Raw genomic sequence first — 24,408 nt, 5'->3', positions numbered from 1 at the left:
CATTTCAGAGGTTTGTTCCATTCAATCGTATGCCCTGTAAAATGGACATCACATGGCATGTGCCATGATTCCATTTTGAAAGTGTTCCATTCAAAGGATGATATGTGTGAGATGTGACTTACCAACAGTGGTGTAGCAAAAATCTTTTTGTTTTTCATTGAAATAATCTTTGAATCCAGCAAATTTCCTGTATGCATGGGGTAGAGAGGAGTGAATACTATGTAGGGAACATCAATTTCCAGCAAATTCCTTCTTGGATTTCTCATTAACGCGCTGGTTATATAAATCAGGTGTGTTAAACAAGAGAGACTATGGCTGTTTCTCAATTCCAAGAACGACTTGAGATCGGTCTTGCCAGGTGTCCTCGGAAGAACGAACTCTGGAGACCACGAGAACAGAGAACGCGTCCTGTGAGAAATGAGATACTGCGTTCTTCCTGATGGTCACGTGACCATGACACGTTTTTTAATGGGGAATTATTTAAACATTGCAGCATTCATTCAACGATTTATTGTTTTTCCTCTTTTAATACAAGTTTCAGCAAACAAACATTCTTAATGTGTTTATTCCTTTATTAAGATGTCCATGGTAATGTTTACTTTTACCGTTTCATTTAGGGAAACTCCTAAGGTAAATAAGTGATATCTCTTAATAATAAATCTAAATAAAATGCTGCTCTTTCCACCTCCAGTCGCAATGACTTCTGGGACATCTAGAGCGGGATGGGTGCTCAAGTCTGCATCGGTGCGTCCTCGATATCAAGAACACATCCGGGAAGTTTCACGCATCCTCGGTTCTTGTGGTCTTGAGTATTGGAACTGAACTTTGGCAGCTGATGATGACGTTACACGAGAACACAAGGACGCAAGACCGCTAAAGAACGCATATTGAGAAACAGCCTATGAAAATAAGCAGTGCAGGGATTGCATCAGAGATTTTTTTTCACTATGGGAAACATCTTAATCAGTCATTGTGGCTTATAGTCTGTCCTGTGTACTGTCATTGAGGTAGTGTTAGCATTAGCCGCTATGCTTTTTAGGCAAAGTTTTCAGGCTTGCCTTCAAAATGCTTTGGTTGTGAGGACCATGATTGGAAACTGGATTGTTTGGCTGCATTAATCAGGAAAAAAAGTCACTAATTTGCATGGCATCTACTGTATGTTTGTCTGTCTGTTTCTCCTTATCCCGAGGTTCACGCAATCATAGATCCAGCTTGTATCTACAGCAGATGTTTTGTGTGGTCATAGATTAATTGAAAGTAAGTAATGTGTATTTATATAGCATATTTATCGTGTATGGCCATACACCAAAAGTGCCTCATAATCATGAGGGGGAGTCTCTCCACACCACCAGTAGTGTGCAGCATCCACTTGGATGATATGACGGCAGCCACAGGACAAAGGTGCAAGTGCGCTTACCACACACCAGCTATAGATGGACTGGAGAAACAGTGATAGAGACAATTTGGTGGATGATTATGCTTGGGAGGGATGATGGGCAAGGGCCGATGGAGTGATTTTGGCCAAGATGCTGGGGCTACACCCCTACTCTTTTACGAAAAGTGCCATAGGATTTTTAATGACCACAGAGAGTCAAGACCTCGTTTTAACGTCTCATCTGACAGCTTACTGACAGTATAGTGTCCCCTTCACTTTACAGGAGCATTAGGTTGAGCACCCCCTCCTGGCCTCACTAACACCACTTCCAACAGCAACCTAGTTTTCCCATGTGGTCTCCCATCCAGGTACTAACCAGGCTTAGCCCTGCAGCTTCAGTGAGTAACCGGTCTTGGGCTACAGGGTGATATGGCTGTGGCATAATTGAAACCGTAATGGCTACACCAAGCCGATGGTCAGCAGTTGGGCTTTGTTGGTAGGCTATTTGGTTTGGTGTTTTCCAGATTATTAGACATATTTGCATAAGTGAGTCCGATAATGGTACTAAACGCTGCTTTGTTTTCAATTTATGTGCGCGTCAGAAGTTTGGTTTCCCTTTGCGGGAGGAAAAAACAGACTAGTTTTTATGTTACTAGTCAATGACTGAATCTACTGCGTAATGTGCACAAGTGTTGCTGTTGATATTGTTATAATTGTAATATTTATTAATATTGTGATATTTAAGATTTGTAAAGTCATACATCTCTGGATAACTTAAAACAGTGACCGCTAGTCTCTCCTCTATCTCCAAAATTTGCTAGTCGTCTCGACAACACATACACAGCAGTCACCTCAACGGAAACCCCAGCCCACTTTCATTTGATTGGAGAATGAAGAAGACACGACTGATGCAACGAATTTTTTTCTGCTCAGAGTTGACGAGTTGATACCGCGCAACGACAAAAACGCAAGGCGTGCAGGGCGCATAAGCAGCAGGCAAAAAACCTTACAATCCAAAACCATGCAAAACATGTGCCTCTAAACTCAAAAAGTGCATTCGGGGTTATCAGCCCCTTACACGGGTGCAGAACCGGGCTCTCGTTTTGTGCTCACACACAGCTTTTTGGTCCAGACATGATACAATGCTAAGCAACAACACAGTTGGGATTTGTTGGTGCTAGTTGACCAATTGACTTGGTGTGTCCTGGCTTTAAGTCTGAACACTCTCCCGGTGACCTACTTACACCTTAACCTTCCCTAGACAGATGCTCAACATTCTCAAACCCTCCACTGTCCAAACTGCAGCTCTGCCCATAACGTTTGGCCAGAGGAGATAAGCTAGGCCTGGTTGAACCTGGTTTCTCCCAAGGGTTGTTCTTTCACCTCCATCAATTGTCAGGTTCTTTGCCACTGTCACCTCTGGCTTGCTTGGTTAACAGTTAAACTATTAAACTGAACTGAACTTAATTACGTATTAAACTGAACTGAACTTCAACAGTGACATTTATACTAATCTGAACTGAATCAGTTTTAATTGAACTAGAGCTACTCCAGCATTCTATGCAACTTATACACAATTTAAACCATAAACAGCACTATTGAATAAAGTTCAATAGTTGAAGAGCAAAATTATTAGTCCTCCTTTGACATTTTAATTCATTTTCAAATAGTGTTGTCCAGTGACTTTCCTAATTGACCTTACTTGCCTAATTAATATATTTAAGCCTTTAACTTGCACTTTAAGTTAAATACTAGTATCTTGCTAAATAACTAGCTTATTATGATGTACTGTCAATATGGCAAAGACAAAAGAAATGTAGTAACCTCTGTTAAACAGCACCTGGGAAACATTTGAAAAAGAATAACAATTTCACAGGAGGGCTAATCATTTTGCCTTCAACTGTATGTGCAAAGCATTTAACTGAATCTAGACCATGCAGCATTGGGCTCCGCAGTGTTTGTAAACAGTGATGCTGCAGAAAAGAAGTTTCAATAAACCCAGTAAAATCTGCCACTAAAGAACAGGAGCTGCCACATGAAACAGTCTGTATATGCGTGTGCGTGCGCTTTCGATCTTGCAGTATGCATTCTCAAGGGTCTGCATCAGAATGGTAAAGACCAAGACGTGAGGTGAGCATGTGGTTTCAACCAAGCCTTGTGAAAGCGAAGCAGGAAAAGGCATCACCTTAACCCCCTCCGTCTGCTGTACCCTGTCGCTAGGCCTTCCTGGAAAAAACCTGCTGTCTTCGTCAGTGGCTTGACCCCACTCTCATATACATTCTCATGCTATTCGTCTACAATGCTAGAGCATTAAGACTATAATTAATGCACACAATGCAAGCCAAATTGACTTCCTATGTTAAAATCTGTGAATGTTTGCATTAGAGGAGCTGCACTGCAAACTCCCCAACAATGGAAACTCGCATTACCATCATGAGCAAAACCAAATGTGGATCGAGTTTTGATTTAATCTGACAAGATACCGCAAAGAATATAAACAAATGGAATTTTTTGTGATCATGTAGATTAAGTGATGCTGCAATAACATCTCTCATTCGGTAATATAAGTTTCCATAGATGTGGGTAAAGGTTTGATGGTTGTGTGAAAACATGCACTTATTACTATTTATTCTTAAATTGCTGAAAAGGTGAATTTTTTGAAAGAATATTATATAAGTTACACATTTTGTGCCTTTGTGAGTCCTTCACATGAAAAAAATCAAATAAAGAGCAATAACACAAAAAGACTACATGATTTCATAGACAATCAAGGAATAGCCCTTTACATTTATTTCAGTAAATACATTTAAACTGAACTTAACTTCAAAAAACTACAACCATTCAATCAATTGATTAATCAATAACATAAGAATGAGGAAAAGTATTGATATTGAAATGTTGAGACACTCACAGGCCACTTTATTAGGTACACCTTACTAGTATTGGTTTGGAGCCCCTTTTTCCTTCAGAACTGCCTTAATCCTTTGTGGCATAGATTCAACAAGAAATGGAGATTTTGGTCCATATTGACATGATAGCATCACACAGTTGCTGCAGATTTGTCGGCTGAACATCCATAATGTGAATCTCCCGTTCCACCACATCCACACCAAAGGTGCTCTATTGGATTGAGTTTTGGTGACAGTGGAGGCCATTTGAGTACAATGAACTCATTGACATGTTTAAGAAACCAGTCTGAGGTGATTCGCCCTTTATGACATGGTGCGTTATCCTGCTGGAAGTAGCTGTCAGAAGATGGATACACTGTGGTCATAAAGGGATGGACATGGTCAGCAACAATACTCAGGTAGGCTGTGGCATTGACACAATGCTCAATTAGTACTAATGGTCCCAAAGTGTGTCAAGAAAATATCCCCCACACCATTACACTACCAGCCTGAACCGTTGATACAAAGCAGGATGGATCCATGCTTTCATGTTGTTGATGCCAAATTCTGACCCTGCCATCTGAATGTCGCAGCAGAAATCGAGACTCCTCAGACCAGGCAACATTTTTCCAATCTTCCATTGTGTAATTTTGGTGAGCCTGTGTGAATTGTAGCCTCAATTTTCTTTTCTTAGCTGACAGGAGTGGCACTCGGTATGGTATTCTGCTGCTGTAGCCCATCTGCCTCAAGGTTGGATGTGTTGTGTGTTCAGAGATGCCCTTCTACATACCTCGGTTGTAATGGTTATTTGAGTCTGGACTTTCTCCTCTGACATCAACAAGGCATTTGGGCCCACAGAACTGCCGCTCACTGGATATTCTCTCTTTTTCAGACCATTCTCTGTAAACCCTACAGATGGTTGTGCATGAAAATCCCAGTAGATCAGCAGTTTCTGAAATAACAACAACAATGCCACGTTCAAAGTCACTTTAAGGGCACATAGGTTACCCCTTTTTTCATATTTAATATAAGTCTTTTGTGTCCCCAGAATGTGTCTGTAAAGTCTCAAAACACCCATCAGATTATTTATTATAGCTGTTTGAAGTGTCTGTATTTTAGCTGGGAAAAGGTTGTTGCTGTTTTTTTTGCACTGGGCCTTTAAGGCTAGTCCTGACTGCCCACCGTTCCCACGTGCCTTTCAGCAACATGCCTCAATCGCTGCCCTCGGCTGCCTCAGGAAGCAGATCTCGCGTAACGTTTCTGAGAAATACTACAGTAAGAACTTTAACAATCATTATTTGATGCATTTTTGTGGAGTTGCAACAATGAGTCACACAAAATGTCATTACAAAGTTCACGCACACACACAGCGAGGACACACACACACAGCGCATACACACACACACACAGTGACAGCGCGTTAAACTTTGCACTGGTTTTGCACGCATATGTGACATGATACTGGTAATATACACTGCTGTATGGATATCTGTTATGTTAATGTACAAAATAAACCTGATTTAGCGTCCACAAACCGGGATTGAAGCGTCTTTTATAATTGTTCTGACATGCGGCTGTGCTGATGAAGTGAATCTGAAGTGAATCGCTGTAATTCATTACACACAGGCTCTGTTTTAAAACATTTTAAACTTGTAAAACTCACTCTTTATCACGTTTGATGATGATTGATGATCCTAGCAAACTGAACAGACCTTTTATTCCTGGTTGCTTTGCGCTCGTCCTGTCTTGTTGATTATATGCGTTACTACGGAGATATGTTAATGCTCGCAGCTGTCAATCAATATTGGTGAGTGGGGGGGCACTCCTACGTCAAGTTGCGGGCGATCTGAAAACCGCTCCAATTGGTCCACCGTTTTTATGTTGTTAAATTTGAAAAAAAAAAGGACTGGGTTTATTTATTTCACCCCAATATGACAGTTTATACACTATACTTACACAAATGTCTGTCCAAACAGCTTTAAAAGTAGATTTTTCACCATAGGTGCCCTTGAAATCACCTTCCTTCCCCATTCTGATGCTCAGTTTGAACTGCAGCAGATCATCTTGACTATGTCTACATGTCTAAGGCCCAATCCCAATTCTATTTTTGTACCCCTACCCCTTCCCCTTGGCCCTTAAAACAGAGTGTGAAGGGGAAGGGCTTCAAAATTTACCCCTAAGAAATGGGACAGCACTACAGCACCTGCACACGTCATCATATGTCATTGCGATCTCTTGCTTCATATGAGATCGACGATTGCGTCTTCTGCAGTTATTCCAGTTGTGTTATTTTTTGGTATCTATCTTCAGGAAATCACTGAAGGCATATATTATGTTATCATAAAGATGCATGTGGCAATAAGATCGTAACTGTACTGTGCATTTACACTGTGGCCATATTCATCCATGTAAACACACAAAAACAACATTAACATTATACCAGTCACTGTAAAATAGTCCTTCCCAGCCACTAGACTTTTCTAACAGGATATTCGAGTGTCATTGAGTGTCAGAATGTTGTGGGACTGCTGTACAGGAGGTATTATTATGGATTATAGATTTTATTGATTATAGGTTTTTATTTTTTGTGATTTTTTTTAAACATGAGAGTAAAACACGAACGCGGTTATGAATGTATTAAAACATATGCTTATTTTTTTTGTAAAAATTCATAATAATGACAAAACAATCCTAATTTGTGGATCTCCTTACTTCCGGGTACAGCCATGCTGCCGTTGTGGCTGGTGTATTGTGGGAAATTGTCTTACCCCTTGGTTTCAAGTGTCGTTCTGAAAGCCCTGCGCCTTCAAACTAAAGAGAACTGGAACACCCCTACCCCTTCACGTGAATGCGCAAAATGAGGGGTAGGTGGTAAGGGGAAGGCCTAAAGGGTAGAATTGGGATTGGGTCTAAATACATTGAATTGCTGATTAGAAATTTGCGTTAACAAGCAGTTGGACAGGTGTACCTAATAAAGTGGTAAGTGAGTGTATATGCACACATTGAAAAATGCTAATACATGACAAAAACAGAACAATGCTATAAAACTAAAGAAAATATGACAATTAATCAACATTTTTTGAAGTATAATAGTACCTCGCATATATTTGTTTATGTTGATAACTTGATAACAAATACCACATGGTTTCAATTGATTCATAATTAGCCATATTTAAAACTAAGATCTATATATAGTTAATTAAATTAGGCAGATAAAACAGTTCAGTTATATCATTTAAATATACATCCCATCCAATCACTGCATTGTTGTGGTAAAGTTTAAACTTAAACTGCAAGCAAAGCCTATTCCAAGGCATTTCAGTGTCACTGATCAGCCAGAAATATATTTTTTGTAAATTCCGCAAAGGAAATTTTTGCTTATTTGACGAGTGACGTGCAATAGTTGCATCAGTTTCCTTGCTTCACCTCACAGGTATGGGAAACTAAGTCTACTGAATGAGCAAATGCAGCTAAAGGTGCTAGAAGTCACACAAAGACATTCTGAATGAGTAAGAGATCACCGCTGCTGCTTGGTAAGAACATACTGCTCTTGCTCAGTTTCCCAGAAGTGTCGTCTGCTAAGCACTTTTTGCTGCTTATGTCAGTGGGGTTTTGGGGTCGAACTGTGGGCTGCTCTGCAAAGCCCCAGTTCTGTTACCAATATGTAGGAAAAACTGTGAATTTTTTAGTGAACGCAGGCATCTCTCGGTCTCTCTCTCTGACTCAGCATTTCTGCACACACTGAAGCTTTAAAAGTGTGCAGTCATTTTAATCAGGCCTGTTGTGGTTTATGCAACAGAACTCTTGCCAAAGTTGCCAAACACATCATATGTCAATCTGAAACTTTGGGGTTTGTATGGCATTTCTGAGACCTTCGTATAAACAGTTTTATTCTGTAAAGTTTAAAGTTAATCAAAGTCAATTTTTTATGTTTTTTTGGGGGGTGGGGGGGGGGGGGGGGGTGGGGGGGTTGTAGTGGGGTGTGTGGGGTGCTATTATTGATTTTTTTAATCAGTGTTTTGTCTTCTGGATTTTTAAAAATCATTCATATACATGCATGCAGTAGTCTGTAATTAATTTCTAAATTGCCAAGAAAATATTGAATACTCATACGTCAACATGTTGGAGTTTTATTCTAGGCCTAAATTACCTGTGAGAAACCTGTGTGGTTGAAATTGAAACCTTAGAGCTGCCGAAGATGTGTTGATAAACTTATGCAGAAGTAAACACACTTCATACTTTCTGTACATTAAGAAATCACTCCTCTCCCATTCAGAATTCTACTCTAACCACACCTCAACCATTTCCTCTGTTGAGCGCATTCACAGCTGGAATAAACTAGGTTAAGACAAACAGCATAAACACACAAACATGCGATGTACAGCTTTCAGGTTTCATTACAAAATGTTCTACTTTCAAGTTTCAATTTCATGAGCTTTAAATCTTAAGTGACATTTAACAAATAGAAATTCTGTTGTTTACTCACACTCGCGTTGTTCTGAACTTTGGCTACTTTAAAATGCGTGCACGCGCACACACACACGCACGCACGCACACAATAAAAGCCATTAAATCTGGCAGATTTATGTCCCTTTATACAAAATGTAAAACTCCTCCAGTCCTAGAGAGAAGGTACAAATGGAGGTCAGAACCAGCTCCAAGTGGGCAGTACAAAACTACTGGAGTTTTCATTTATATTGTCTTGAACATGACATGTTCAACCTGTGTCCAACCTGTGTTTTATCAATGTCTACACCTACACTAACCCTAAACTCAACCTCACAGTTACCTGTTGTTTTATTAATGTCTAATACACCATCAACCCTAAACCCAACCTCACAGTAACCTGTTGTATTTTATTAATGTCTACTGCACCTACACCAACCCTAAACCCAATCTCACTGTAACCTGTTGTGTTTTATTAATATCTACTACACCTACACTAACCAACCTCACAGTAACCTATTGTGTTTTATTAATGTCTAATACACCAACATCAACCCTAAACCCAATTTCACTTTAACCTGCTGTGTTTTATTAATGTGTACTGCGCCTACACCAACCCTAAACCCAACCTCACAGTATCCCACTGTGCTTTATTAATGTCTAATACACCATCAACGCTAAACCCAATTTCACTGTAACCTGTTGTGTTTTATTAGTCTACTGCGCCTAAACCAACCCTAAAGCCAATCTCACTGTAACTTGTTGTGTTTTATTAGTCTAATACACCAGCATCCACCCTAAACCCAACCTTACAGTAACCTGTTGTGTTAATTTTAATGTCTACTACACCAACCCTAAACCCAACCTCACAGTAACCTGTTGTGTTTCAATGTCTGCTATACCCACACCAACCCTAAACCCAACCTTACAGTAACCTGTTGTGTTAATTTTAATGTCTACTACACCAACCCTAAACCCTACCTCACTGTAACCTGTTGTGTTTCAATGTCTGCTATACCCACAACAAACCCTAAACCCAACCTTACAGTAACCTGTTGTGTTTTATTAATGTTTACTACACCAACCCCTAAACCCAATCTCACTGTAACCTGTTGTGTTATATTAATGTCTACTACACCTACACCAACCCTAAACCCAATCTCACTGTAACCTGTTGACTTTAATTAATGTCTACTACACCAAACCTAAACTCAACCTCATAGTAACCTGTTGTGTTTTATTAATGTCTACTGCACCTGCACCAACCCTTAACCCAGCCTACTTATGGCTTATGTTCCTTCAACTTGGAGGTCACCCAGCCTATCTGTGATGTAATCCCTCCCACTTGGAGGTCTCCGGACGACACCGATAACTACTGGGGTCCTGGAAGGCCGGTGTCCTGCAGATTTAAGTTCCAACACCTGAACCAGCTAATCAAGCTCTTATTAGCCATATTAGAAACATTCAGGTAGGTCTGTTGAGGCAAGTTGGAACTAAACCCTACAACCAGAGCTCCAGGACAGAGTTTGGCCACCCCTGCTTTGAAGCTTAAAAAATATAAAAATTATATGTAAACCATGTGAATCAAAACGTTTCTTCTTAATGTTCTGAATAGACTTGATTTATGCGATGAATATATATAACTTCAAATATAAACATAGGCTGCTGAATAATGTTATAACGACTCAGTGGTTAGCACTGTCCACTCACAGCAAGAAGATCATTGGTTCGAGTCCCGGCTTGGTCAGTTGGCATTTCTGTGTGGAGTTTGCATGTTTTCCCTGTGTACGCGTAGGTTTCCTCCGGGTTCTCCGGTTTCCCCCACAGTCCAAATAGCTTTATATATGTAGTTATATTTTTACAATCTACTTAAGCTTATAAACTTTTTGGAAACACAGCTCTGGACGTTTTTTAGTATGAGGTTTGAGACCTTAATTAGCTGTTTCAGGTGTGTTTAATTAAGTTTAAACCAAAACATTTGTTCTAAATGAATAAATGACTCATGAGTTTCTCTAAGTACCACTGAGGTTTACTCTTGTGTGTCGAAGAGTGTTGTTCGCCCACATCACATGGTTGGGCTTCCGTTTATGTTTACTGATTGATGTGTGTATGCAAAGAAAAGCCCAAAATTACATCTAAGTTAAAAAGTGACTGTGTCTCTTTAGAGTACTTGAATTAAAGCAGTGTTTCTCAACCACGTTCCTGAAGGGACACCAGCTCTGCGCATGATCCATGTCTCCGTAATCAAACACACCTAATTCAGATCATCAGCTCATTAGCAGAGACTGAAAGACCTGTAATGGGTGTAACAGAGAAAGGAGACATACAAAACATGCAGTGTTGGTGGGCCTCTAGGAATGTGGTTGAGAAACACTGAATTAAACCATGTGATTAAAGGCATAGTTCACCCTAAAAATGAAAAAATATATATATATTTTTTCTTTTGCTAAAAACTAAATAATTTGAATGTGGGGAAAAACAGCCATTGACATTTAAAGTAGGTACAAAAATACTATTGAAGTGAACGGTTTCTTCCAACATTCTTCAGTATATATCTTCCTTTGTGTTCAATAGGACTCAAACAGGTTTGAAACAAGTGAACTATCCATTTAAGGTCAGGTAGTTACAATGTAACTATTTAACTCGTGTGTGGTACTAATTAATTACTTCAAGAGTTCACACTTAGATATTGTTTGACAACTGTTAGCAGGTTTGGCATGCTGTCCCGGGAGAGAACCCTGAGCTCGGAGATAGGTGAGCCCAGGGCTCCCGCCTGGTCCATAGAGCATATGCGGGGAGTACGAGATCAGATGGTTCTCGAGAGCTCCCCGTGGTAAAGGAAGAAAGGAGGAGAAGGGGTGGATGGGGGGTTTCTTCGGAAAACGAAGATAAGAGAGTAGTTCTAGCTAGGCTACTTATAGTGAGTTGGGGTTAATCTGATTGGCTAACTAATGAATGTAGATGAGTGGCCAGCTGCAGTCAATCATATCACGTGCTCCTCTCGAAATTAGTTTGAAAACTTCACTTATGATTACTAATTAAGTATACTTATTGTCATGGTTGGAATATGGGTTAGTTTCAGGGCATGGCCGTTGCTAGGCCTATTTTAGGGGGGCTGTAGTGATAGAACAAGGAGTGTGTTTATCGATAAATTGTTATAATATCTGCTTATTTGCAGTTTTTTGATATAAATAACCTTATTTCACCGGTATCAATGTCACGGGTTTTCTCGGAGCGGTCGGGTTTTCTCGGCGTTCACCTTATCAGCACAGCTGTTTCCCCCAGCAAAAAAAAAAACATTTTCACTCTTAACGAACATTTAGCTATTTTTATTTCAAAATGAACTACCAATATTAAACACTTTACAGTTTGTGTGGCATTAACTATACCATACAGTCTAACACGAAAAGGATTAAACAGTGACAGAACCACTTAGAGAATGTACTCGTTATAACTGTCACTGACAGAGAGAGAAACAGCAAGTGTTGTCTAGTATTAAAAAAATACTTATTTATTATTGTCATTCAGATCGGGAAATATGTAAATTGGCCTGTTAGTTAAAAAAATATATATTCATATGTGTGTCATTTAATTAGAAAAGGGGCAGTTTATTTATTTATTACATGGAAACAAAAAATGCCCTTGAATATAGAAAGTGGTTTTTACTACAGTAAACAGGTGGGTTGAGCCTATTTGGCTTAATCAGAACTCATATGGCTTAGCTTGTCTATGTAATACAGTGGAATACAACCCATATTAAACAAACATTTTTTTTTTAAGTGTATTGCTATTAAAGTACTACTTATAAATGTAATATTAGTCTCTCTCTCTCTCTGTATATATATATATATATATATATATATATATATATATATATATATATATATATATACACTTTTTTACCTTATAAAGAGCTGATCCCCCCTAAACTGAAAATCCTAAAATCGCCCCTTAGGTTCATGGTTATTTACAGGAAAGTATGCATAATTCATTAGAATTAGTATAGCAAGTGCATGGAACATGTTACTACACCACCTTAAAGTGTTACTCTGATCTCTGCACGAACATTTTTCAGTTCATGTAGAGTTAAGTATCAGAGTTAGAGTTTACTACAAGACTACATGCCAACAAATTCTCATGTATTTATTAGTACAAAGGCTATTGTACATTGATATGTTCTTGAAAAGTTTCTTATAGTCAGGATAATATCTACTGCTTGAGTAGTGTCATGAGATGCAGACAGTCTACAAATGTACCTTACAGTCAACAAATGTGTAAAAGGGACCATTCATGGATAGACAGAAATCTCGCAGAACTGATTAATATGTTTTTGTGTGTTCCAAAGCAGAATGAAAAACTGGTATCTAAATAAATCTTTTTGTGCAATCCAGTAATCAAGTTATCATTCAGGATTTAATTATTACATTTAAGATTTGAATGAATAAAATTATTAGTTTATGATCCCTGTTTTCATTCTGAGAGACTTAATTCATTACCTCTCTGTTTTGCGAAGCAAGCCTGATAGGAGTTAACCAGCATGCCTACGCCTTTTCTATATGTGTGTGTGTGTGTTTTCAGGAGAATGTGTTAGAAAAGTGACTCACTATTGCCAAAATGTTTTGGAAATCTGCAACAATCTTTTAACAGAGGTGGACATGTATTGGGTCTTGGGTCTAGTTTTATCTATGTTCAACCAACAATAATCAACTAGAAATCCTACCAAAAGAAATGAAATAGTTAGTGATCTTCTGTTAAAGTATAACTGTTGTAAATTTGAGACTGTACACAGAACGGTATATGAACTCTTCAACAGAGATGAAGCTGGCTTCTGCTGCAACCTATTTTTCAGTATAGTTTGCGCCAATTCTGAGTTTTAGGTACCATGAAGGTGGCTCAGCTCAGCTCTGCTGCTCCATAATACCATGGCAACAAAGAGTAATTAAAGTCAAGCTACCTTCATGTTACCAAATCCAAGATTGATAAAAACTAAAATGAAACATAACTGGCTAGCTAGCCGATCCAGTTTCATGGTACAGGTCCTTGGGACCAATTTTTATCAAGAGTGTGCACAATGTGTGTGTAATGAGTAATCATTAATGTGCAATGATGTGTAGGTGCAGTTTCAATCAGTGTGGGATGTACCAACTTGTACTTATGCATAAAAAAATTGTGTTTATACAGACATTTAAAGTTGCAGTCACACTAGGCTTTGTGTGTGCAAAATTATGTCGTACTGCGCTGCGAAAAGGGGCGGGATTAAATAAGATTATTAAACATTAAAAAAAGCGAGCGATTGCTCCATGTTTTAAATTTCTTTTCAGAGAGGCCATGTTTTGATCCTCGATTGGTTTCATGCAGTCAAGTGATGCGATTTCGCAGGTCAGAGTTCACCAAGCTTGAACTTTGCACTGCAGTGAACTGCGAAACTTAACACATGACCCTGCGTTTCCGATCTGACGCATTCGCATGCATATGAATGGAAGTCTATAGGGAGAAAAGTCCAGTGTGACTGCAGCTTAAGCACACATCTGAGCATTGATCATGGCTGGTCTCTTATCTGTAATCATTAGTAAACCAATCGGATCATTCCAAACTCACTATAAATAGCCCGTCTAGCCTTAGTCCCTTATCTTCGTTTTTTGAAGAATGCCCCCATCCACCCATGCCTCCTTTACTAGAGGGAGTTCTCGAGAACTACCTGATCTCGCACTGCCTTACATGCTCACTGATCAGGTGGGAGCCTTGGGCTCAATTATCTCCCAGCTCAGGGTTCTCTCCTGGGAGAGCATGCCAAATATGCAAATATTATCAAGAAATATAAGGGGAGTTTTGTCACCATATAAATGTTAATTGGAGGTGTTTCGGCTTCCTAATGACTGTGAATGTGAAAGAGCATTATATACATTTGTGATCTATCAACAATGATTGCCCCAGTATATTTCAAATAAAATCATAGACGAATTGAAATTTTGTCATTTTGAACTTCCTTTTTTATGTGCAATGTTTTCCAGCCATTCGTTTCTTATTCCACATGGGTCAGACAAGAACACAACATCCAAAACTACGACAGTGCCTCATGAATACACTGGAGATGCAAGTAGTAGTTTATGCATCAGACAAGGCTTTTTGACAGATGTATATGAAATTGTCTCTCTCTTTTTTCTTGAGATTGTTCTTACCACGTTTACGTGACACATTTACATCCCCACCTACAGCAACATTGGGGTGTCTGTGAAGTGTTCAAAAACAATATAACATTACTAAGCCTTTTCAAATTTTATTTATGCCCTCAAACAAAGACCAAAAAAGAACTTTGTTTTTGAAGCTGACTCATGTGCGTACCTCTGAAAAGTATGGATTTTCTTTCACTAGGCACATTCTAAATTTCATTCATACATACAAAAAGATAGGTAGAAAATAGACAAATTAAGCCCGATTCACATGGGGCTTCAGCATCAACACTTGACGAAGGGCGTGTCTGAAGTTAGGGCTACCGTGATCATCATAGCAGCATCAGCCAATGAAATTAGTCTGCAATCGGCTACTGTCTGAGCTGTGGTATTTTCATAAAGCCATCTGATTGGCTGACGCTTCCGTTGGTGCTTGAAACTTGAGAACTTCCCAACTTCTGCGACTAGCAACACCACTGAAGCAACACCGAAGGATAGACAATTCCGTTCGGCAATGCTTGATGTCCATTATTCAAAGTGAATGGGAGGCCTTGACGCTGATGCTCTGTGTTAGGGTTGTTACTAGATCAGATACTGTTGCGGCTGGCAGTTAACGAGAATTGTTTGTATTATTTATTAACTTTTCCATTTATTGTATTTTATTAACGTCTACCCCCTACCGCAACTGTCACAGTCATGTAAAAACTGCAATTATATTGAGTATTATTTCTGTTATTTATTAAATTACCCAATACATTTTATTTTATTAAGGCCTACTCCCACCCCAACGGCACAGTACTTTAAAATAATAATTATTGTTATACAGTGTTACAAAAACTATGCTATATTGATGTTCATATCCACAGCTGTATCTCATCTAGATTTTACCCCATGTTAAGGCTCTGGGGTTTGATTTATAAAATTTGCGGAGAAACATTCCTACTGTAAAAGTGAATGTACACATGAATACATTTCCTTTCTTAATGATCATGGCTCATATTATAAGGTAGGGGTCATTCACAGCAAAAGCGATTTTCCATTGTAGAAATGTGAGGCGCACCTCACCGCCTTTTTTGTTAGCAAGAAAAAAAGAAGTGCAATGCGCTTTTTATGTTGCTAGGCAACGACTGAATCAGCTGCGTATTGTGCGTGAGTGTTGCTGTTGATATTGGTATAATTTAAATATTTAATAATATTGTGAAATTTAAGATTTGTGAGTCATACAGCACCAGATAACACAAACACTGCTGTCACCTCAACGGAAACCCCGCCTCTGCTTTCATTTGATTGAGAATGAAAAAGACACAACTGATGTAATGCGCTTTTTCCGCTCAGAGTTCACTTTTTTCTACTGCAAGTGCACAGCATGCAATGGCAGAAATGCAAGGTGCAGCAGGCGGTTAAAACGTGAAAAGCAGTGTGCAAAATGCTCGGAGCATTAGTAAACCAATCAAAAGATTTGTTGTGATCGGCCCCTAAAGTGATTCAATTAAGTCAATATTAAAGCTTGTTCGAACTAATATAAAAAGAGCCGAAACAACACTTTTTTGGGATAACTTAAATGTTTTATGTTCAATCGACAAATTTGTTATTTTAATCGGATTTGTTTTGGGAAAACATGAATTGTGTGGATCCCTGCATTTTGTGTACAGCTGCACACATTCTCCCGTCATGTTTTTTATAGATCACGCCTTTAGCATGGGAAGTGGCATTCTGCCCATTTTGTGCGTACACCACGTTTATAAACAAGAACCCAGGTCCTAAGGTCTAAAACCTGGTTTACACTCGACGTGTTTGGAAGTTTGCTTGAGTGTGCGCAGTGAATGTGATGGCTAGCGGGAGGCACAAAATTTTTTAAAACTTAAGTGTAGAGTTTAACAAAAAGTTTTTGTTAAAAAGTTTGGAAAAACCCAAAGGATAGGTTTGTTAAAGCCAAAAGCGGCCATGGCAAAAGTGGAGACCCAGGTACACAATTACAGAAATATGTTTTTCCATCATTTATAGATTTTACACTGACGTATATATATTACAATTTTGACTTTAGAACAATTTAATAGTTACAAAACTATAATTAAGGAACAAATTATTTGATAACTGGAAAGGAATATTTGAACCTATCAGTTTACAATGTTCTGATGCCCTGTTTTTCTAGACTTTATTGGTGATAATGGTCAGGAATGTTGGACTGTTATTGCCTTTTTAGCATAAGAAGAAGACAGAAACTAGCCAGACAGTATTGTGTGAATTGTGGAGCGAGCTAAATCTAAAAATCATCGGTATTTTTAGTTAGTGTACTTTCCTAATTTTATTCTTGCCATAATAAAAATATTTTTGTAGAGCAACCCATGTTCTCTTGTCATTAATATTCTAATAAACTTTAATATGTAAAACTGTCCGATATTTGAATAAAAGCAAGTGATGCATCAAAGTTTGATAAAAAAAAAAACTTTAATGGTTATAAAAATCTATATTTTATAAATTTATAAAAATAATTTGTTTCAAAATATTCAATGATATTAATAATATGACATAGTTCCGGAAACTTTCTACTTGTGTTTATCCGTCTGATTTTACGTTGGGTTTCTTTTGACCGCCCCCTGTCGTTTTAAAGATTATCACAATGGCAAACGCGTCAAGTATAAAAGTCTCACCCTCGTCCTAAGGTGCGCGTGCGACGCGGCGCCAAGCAAAAGTATAAATCAGCCTTAACTGTCAATTCCCCTACAAATGAAATGAGAGTACATGATGATATGGTGTTTATTTTTGGTTGAACTATCCCTTTTAATATCTCTGCATTATTAAAACATAACAAAAACTAAAATAAAAATGCATTTGAGTCCATTATATCTCCTCCTCTGAGGATGACGAGTAGCAGTCGAGTCCCAGCAAATGTCTTGTTTTTCTCTGTTGTGTTTCAGCATCTGAAGGCTTCAGTGTTCTCTCCTGTGCTGCAGTCTGTGCGAGCGGGAGGCTGTGGAGATTTGGCAGGCCGCAGAACAGCACTCGAGTCAGTGTACCTGTGTCCTGTTGCTGCCCTGCCAAAGCCACACGAGAACTGGCCACGGCCACCGCCAGCCGGGACTGATCGAAACACAGCGGGGCATCCTGGTCTGGTGGTTCAGAGGCCGACGGTGCGCAAAGCTGTTGGACGTTAGTCAGAAGTGTGTGGTTTTCTTCTGGGTTCGTGTCCTCATTAACTTCCTCTTCTCTGACAAGCTTGTCAAGGCATGTTTTCTTAGCTAGGAAGATAATGATGACTACATTACTATGAGCATCAGTTTCCATGTATGAAGCTGTCATGATTCACATGATACTGGAATATTCCTGCATACATATTCAGCATGTTACTCATACACATGTTGTTGCTTTTCTGCAGTCTTGTGGAAATACTAGAAATTCAGCTTTATTAGGATGCATTTGCAGTTTGTAAGTAGTAAGACTCCTACAAATGTGTGATATTTCTTTTAATGTTTTATAAATCATTATTATAATCTTTTATTAAGGGGGCCAATCACTGACTAATAGTGAAGTCAATAGTTTGAACCCTTTATTTGATCATTATTATACTATTTGTACATTATTATATTCAATATTTATATTTTATTATAAAATTATATTATATAATCATTATTTTAGGAATTATTTTGCTCCAATTAGCATTTTATCAGGCATTAAGTTTATTTTAGCCATTGCTGGGTTTGCATCACATTTATCACGCAAAATGAGTGATGGAAATGGCAAGTTTTGAATAAAAATCCCTTAACTCCCAAAAAAATATCCTAAATAGCAGTAAAAGTTTTTTTATCTTAGTCTCTGATTTATCAGGGGTTTCCACAGCAGAATGAACCACCACTTACCCGGGCATATGTTTTATTCGGCAGATGCCATTCCAGCCACAACCCAGGACCCCAATACACACACACATTCATACAATATGGTCAATTTAGTTTCCCAATTCACCTACACCACATGTCTTTGGGGAGCCCCCGGAGGAAACACTCCAGACAGAAATGCCACTGTGCCGCTCCTTAACGAGAGTTCTATCACTGCTGGGACAAACTTTACTAAGGAATTAAGAGAACTCTTAAGTGAAGAGTAACGGTGGGGTTGATCTCATTACTATATCGATAATGGAAACTCTGTAGAGTGCATATTATTTTGCCCTTTTCAAATAAAAGTTTCAAAGATTATTATAATAATATTGCCACATTTAAATAAAGATTGTACAATGTAGGGTAAGCGAATAATTGCATTCTAAGTGTAATGATTTTGTTATAATATATGTATATATATATTTTTTTGTATATTTGTGTATATATATAAATATATATATATATATATATATATATATATATATGTGTGTGTGTATATATGTGTATATATATATATATATATATATATATATATATATATATATATATATATATATATATATATATATATATATATATATATATATATGTGTCTGTGTGTGTGTGTGTGTATATATGTGTGTGTATATATATATATATATATATATATATATATATATATATATATATATATATATATATATATATATATGTGTGTATATATATATATATATATATATATATATATATATATATATATATATATATATATATATATATAATGTACTCATCAGCAAGTCACATCGCAAAAATATGTAATCTTGAGTCTGAATTATAGATGACCAGGATCTTCAGAATAGTATTTAATCACTGTATGGATTTACATTCATTTCTTACTTACATTTTTTGACCTGTTTCTAGTCCAAATATCTTACATTTCAAAGTGAAAACAAGATTTTTTTACTTACCCCACTGGCAGATAATTAATTTAGCTTGTTTTAAGGAAAAAACTCTTAATTTTGACATTTCTTCTGACGGTGAAAACTAAACAATATTTTTACTTGCTCTACAAATTATTTTGATATTTGGACAAGAAATGAGACAAAAAGCAAGAAAAGCATTTTTTGCAATGTGCTTATTCAACTTACTGTACATGAATAGCATTAGACTCCCCAGAAAACCGCCAAATAGAGCTATTCAAACCATCTTGTGAAACTGTATTTATATCACAGTATTCATATCAGAAAAATAAAATATAAAACTACTGTTTTCTTACAATTTGTTAAGTTTTAATGACTTTTTTTGCTATTTCTGCGCAGATTTTTTTTTCAAAATCTAGAGATTTATGCAAAATCATTTTGAGAAAGTAGTAGCTGAAAACCTAACAGAAAAGAAAATAACAAATCAACTCAACTACATTTGGTCTCATATAATGCATTCACTGAAAGACAGAAAATATTACTTTAAAAATTGTATTGCGCATTACTGATCAAAATATTTGCATATTATTCAATAATAATGCTATAAATAATTTTAAATCCGCATAATGTTTCACTGATTTATGAGCTGATTTTAGCGCTTTGTAAAATACTTTTAAGAGCAAAAATGTAGGAGTCCTAATTTTCTTTTGCAAATGAGAAGCTACTTTTAGCCTTAGGGGGTTTTGTGAAAACAGCCCCTGATTTCCAATTTGTGAACAACCTTCTAAGCAAGACTTTTCACAATTTCCAAGCCTCAAAACACTCAACTTTTAATCTAAAAGACTGAGGCAAATTTGCTACCGAAAATCAAAAGGATGTGACTTGTATTTGCAGTCCCGAGAGCCTGTCTTGCCTATAATATAAACAACTTTGTTTCTTGTTGAATGACTCTAAGCAATGTCCTTTAGATTAGATGTAAATAAATAAATCAGAGGGATGAGACTGGTTTTTATATTATCAATATTTCTTCTTAAACTTTTAGAAAGTATTAATCATTACATGCTAAAATAAGAGTAATTCTTTGACTGCTATCTTCACACCTCTACAAATGTATTTTCACCTTTTTTTTTAATTCACCCTGAGTATCTAAGGCCATGAAATGACATTCACTCTAGTGCATGTTATAAGTAATAGGTTTTGATATGTATTCGGTTAGCCTACAACTGTGAACTAATATTGTTATGTTATGAGCAAATATTGTAATATTATTATTTGTAATTATGTATTTATTTATGAATGTGTAAAGAAGTAAACTGTTTTGGAGCATAAACTGACATGTGTTTGATCCGCTGACAGTCTCCCGTCTCCTCTTGGTATAAGCTCGAGGCTCCCAGGGCTTGTGTTTGCTGGCAGGATCTAGAGAGCGCAGTTTCTTCACGTAGCGTTTGAATTCTCTCTCGAGTTCTTCAATATGCAGCCGGAACTCCTCTATCTTCCTCTCTGGGTAGTGAGATAACTGCGACTGCTGCAAAAGATTTACACAGATAAAGAGAGTTCAACTGGATGCACATTTTAAATCACTTAATTTGTGATATTAGGTAGTAATACTTTGTACTTTTGTGCATTGGGTTTATGCAGTGAAGCAGTTCTGACTAATTATAACACAACTGTTGTTAGTGATAAAAATAAATGAATCTTGGTTTGTGTTGCTTGATATGCAAGCAGGATATGCAAGATCATTATCATAAACTGGGGTTGCGTTGGTTTTTATTAGCCCCAAACATGTTTGATATTTGATAACTGACACGCTACTTAATAATACTAGTGACACATTTGTTCTTAAAACCATCCTACTGGTTTAACTTTACAGCTTTAGTCTTATGACAGTGTTTGTAGGTTAAGTAATTGGTAAGTAATAGGCAAGCATGATTAAGCTAGTCACCCGGGGCTGAATTCACAAAATATATGAAGGCTAAAAGAGGCTCCTATTTTGTAGATTTAGGAGAAAAATGTAGGCCTTTTTTTGCTCTCAAAGCTTTTTTAAAATGCTAAAAGTACTCCTAGATCAGTGAAAAAAGCTGAGTAGTGAAAATACCAAACCACAACTCCCCTAATATGGCTGTTGCCAGCAATCTGCTGTGAAAAAAAAAAAAACATTTTAAAAACATTTGAACATTGGAGTTTTAGCCTTAATATACTCATACTGTAAAAAAAATGTTTTCAAAAATATATTTAAATGCTTTTGCCAAAATATATGTGTTTTGTAGTTGGTAATCATGCTGAAATCATTCATAGAAAAATGGTCAACACCGCCATTACTTTTAGCTTCTTACTCCTACTTTGTAAATGTTTGTCTCAGCAGCTCGCTGAATAGGGTCTAAGGAAAAAAACTTCATACAAAAAATATAAAAATATTTTGCGAATGCAAGCCCTGGACTCCAACCCTGACCAACTGAAAAGGCCCCAAACCTCTCAAAAATAGCTAAACTAGTATAATCAATGCAGTTATGATCTAATATTGTGTTTGGAAATTGTTATTTAATATATATTTATGACAACATTCATGGATTCATTTATGAAGCTTTTAGTAAAAGTATTGAAAATGAGTTTGGTTTTATGTCTGTTGTGTTAAAATCTCAAATCAATTGTAAAAAGGCCATGTGTTCTCCAAATTGTACCAATGAGTGTTAAAAAAAGAAAAAAAAAACTATAAACTGAATTGAAATTAGATTTATATGTATGTAATTTTCGCCACTAGAAGGCATGTATTCACAACAAACAATGGCGTATTTTAAATGAGTATGGAATCATAGGGGTTGTGGTCTCCCCCCACCCCACGCTCTTCACTTTCGTCCCCCTTACCCCTACCCACCCCCCCTTACGTTCATCTGCGACAACCCCCAAACCACCTCCACCCAAACCCCACCCACCCAACTTTTGTCTGTGAAAGGGCAGCATGAACACCGTGAGAGTGGCACGATCCTTGTTTGCCAAGAGCGCCAGTTAAGTTTGCGATAGTACTTTATAAAGTAGAGTAAGGCTGAAAGCTATCAAAGTGAAACAAGAACTGTTGTGAACAAGAAATGATATGATCACGTGGAAGAATAAGCACTGTTTTATCATACTAAATAAATTTTAGGGTTCTAATATGATGCTTATCTGAGCAGTCTAATAAAATAAACAACATATTAAAGCAGGGTTGTCCTGGAGGGCCGGTGTCCTGTATATTTTAGTTCCAACCCCAATTAAACACACCTGAACCATCTTATAAAGCTCTATCTATACATCTATCTAAGTATACTACAAACTTTCAGGGAGATATGTTGAAGAAAGTTGGAGCGAAACTATGCAGGACACCGGCCCTCCAGAACCGAGTTTGGACACCCCTGTATTAAAGAATATTTGGCGTCTCCTAAAAATTCATACTGGAATACGAAGATTTTATGATGTCACTACTTAAAACTTCTATTGCTCTGGATTTTGGAATTCTTTGAAACATTTCGAATAGTACATGTGAGCAAAATATATAATACAGTTCCTGGCTGCGTCTGAATCCGCCTACTACTGAGTAGGTACAACATTTGAATTTAAATGTACTACTCGGCCATTAGAAAAGTGCGTTCTATACAGTATGAATGTGAGCACTATGAATGAAACTCAAACACACTACATTTGCCATTTTGTCATGATCACGTGACTTACCCACGTGAGTTGCATCACTTCACTCGCATTAATGATTTTTCTTGCGGGGCATCAAGGGATAATCACACTTCAGCATCAGATGCACACTTCAGAATCTTGCCAGAAGTAGTAGGACATCCAGGTACTTCTCACATACTGTTTTTTGAATTCTATAAATTCACTACTGTTTTTAGCGTACTATATAGTACGAAAGTATGTGATTTTAGACAGAGTCCAAGTGTTGTTTTTTTTTGGGATATTTAAATAAAAAAAAAAAAAACATATTCTGCCTAAAATAATTTAATTCTAGATGCCGCATCAAATGAAATTCAGAAATTTTAGTTCATATGCATAAATAGCATATTACATGCAAGTAACACACATTTTGTGAAAATAAAACGTCAAGATATCATCATTCAGCTTAACAGAATTTTCTATGTAAAATGAAATTAATTGTAATTAAAATTACAAATGACACATTCTAATGTAGGGGTATTAATTAGGATTTATTACTCTTCTTTTGTTTGTGACCCATAAATAAATATAGATAGCAGTGTTCGGTAGATGGTACAACCTTTCCATTTATATTTCATGTTTTGCAGTGTCAATACCTGCAGATAGTACTCGATCTCCTTCTTGATGCTCGGTATCCACTTCTTCACGGCTGCCGCTGAATTTAACGTTGCCTGCGTGTCAAAAAGGTCTATTAAAATTACATGTCTGTTACTTATGGCTGACAATCAAGTTGAAACGATATGAAATATACTAAATATATATCTTACAAGCTTTGGTCTTGGCTCGTGGACATCTTTGATTCGACCCTCTGAATATAAAAATACAGACACATTACCACACACTGGCCACGTGCAAACGAGTGAGAGAAATGTGGCTTACACATTCAAGCGGCTGCTTTTTTATTTTACAGTATTTCATTTGTCATTTTACAGTAGTGTCGGTTCAACCGGTTATGAACGGGTCTCATACCGTCTCTCTCTTTCTGCAGCCACAGGCGGTTGAGTTTTCCCAGCTGTTTCTCTTCATTTCTCGCCATTCCTGCAGCGTTTCCGTCAACAGGGC

The 24,408-nt window shown here is 37.3% G+C and overlaps 1 protein-coding gene across 1 annotated transcript; it reads right to left on the bottom strand.

Moving 5' to 3' along the window:
• Positions 1–14,970: 14,970 nt before the first annotated feature.
• Positions 14,971–24,408, bottom strand: si:dkey-86e18.1 (uncharacterized protein LOC557342 homolog). Its single transcript, XM_056445539.1, has 5 exons — positions 24,316–24,408; positions 24,114–24,154; positions 23,943–24,017; positions 20,986–21,175; positions 14,971–18,118 (listed from the first exon to the last, which is right to left on the bottom strand). Exons 1-5 carry the CDS (start codon positions 24,380–24,382, stop codon positions 17,721–17,723), a joined length of 771 nt encoding a protein of 256 aa, XP_056301514.1. The 5' UTR covers positions 24,383–24,408; the 3' UTR covers positions 14,971–17,720.

This window comes from Danio aesculapii, chromosome 20, assembly GCF_903798145.1.
Source record: "Danio aesculapii chromosome 20, fDanAes4.1, whole genome shotgun sequence".
In the NCBI taxonomy this organism is placed as follows: Eukaryota; Metazoa; Chordata; class Actinopteri; order Cypriniformes; family Danionidae; genus Danio; species Danio aesculapii.
The sequence above is the reverse complement of the archived record's forward strand: the minus strand, read 5'-3'. Positions and strand labels throughout refer to the sequence as shown.

Coding starts and splice junctions, on each gene's coding strand:
- si:dkey-86e18.1 (XM_056445539.1), bottom strand. CDS start 24,382: ATGGCGAGAAATGAAGAGAAACAGCTGGGAAAACTCAACCGCCTGTGG. Junction 24,018..24,113: donor ACGAGCCAAGACCAAAGCTT/GTAAGATATATA, acceptor TTTGACACGCAG/GCAACGTTAAATTCAGCGGC. Junction 18,119..20,985: donor TGTCAGCGGATCAAACACAT/GTCAGTTTATGC, acceptor TTATCTTCCTAG/CTAAGAAAACATGCCTTGAC.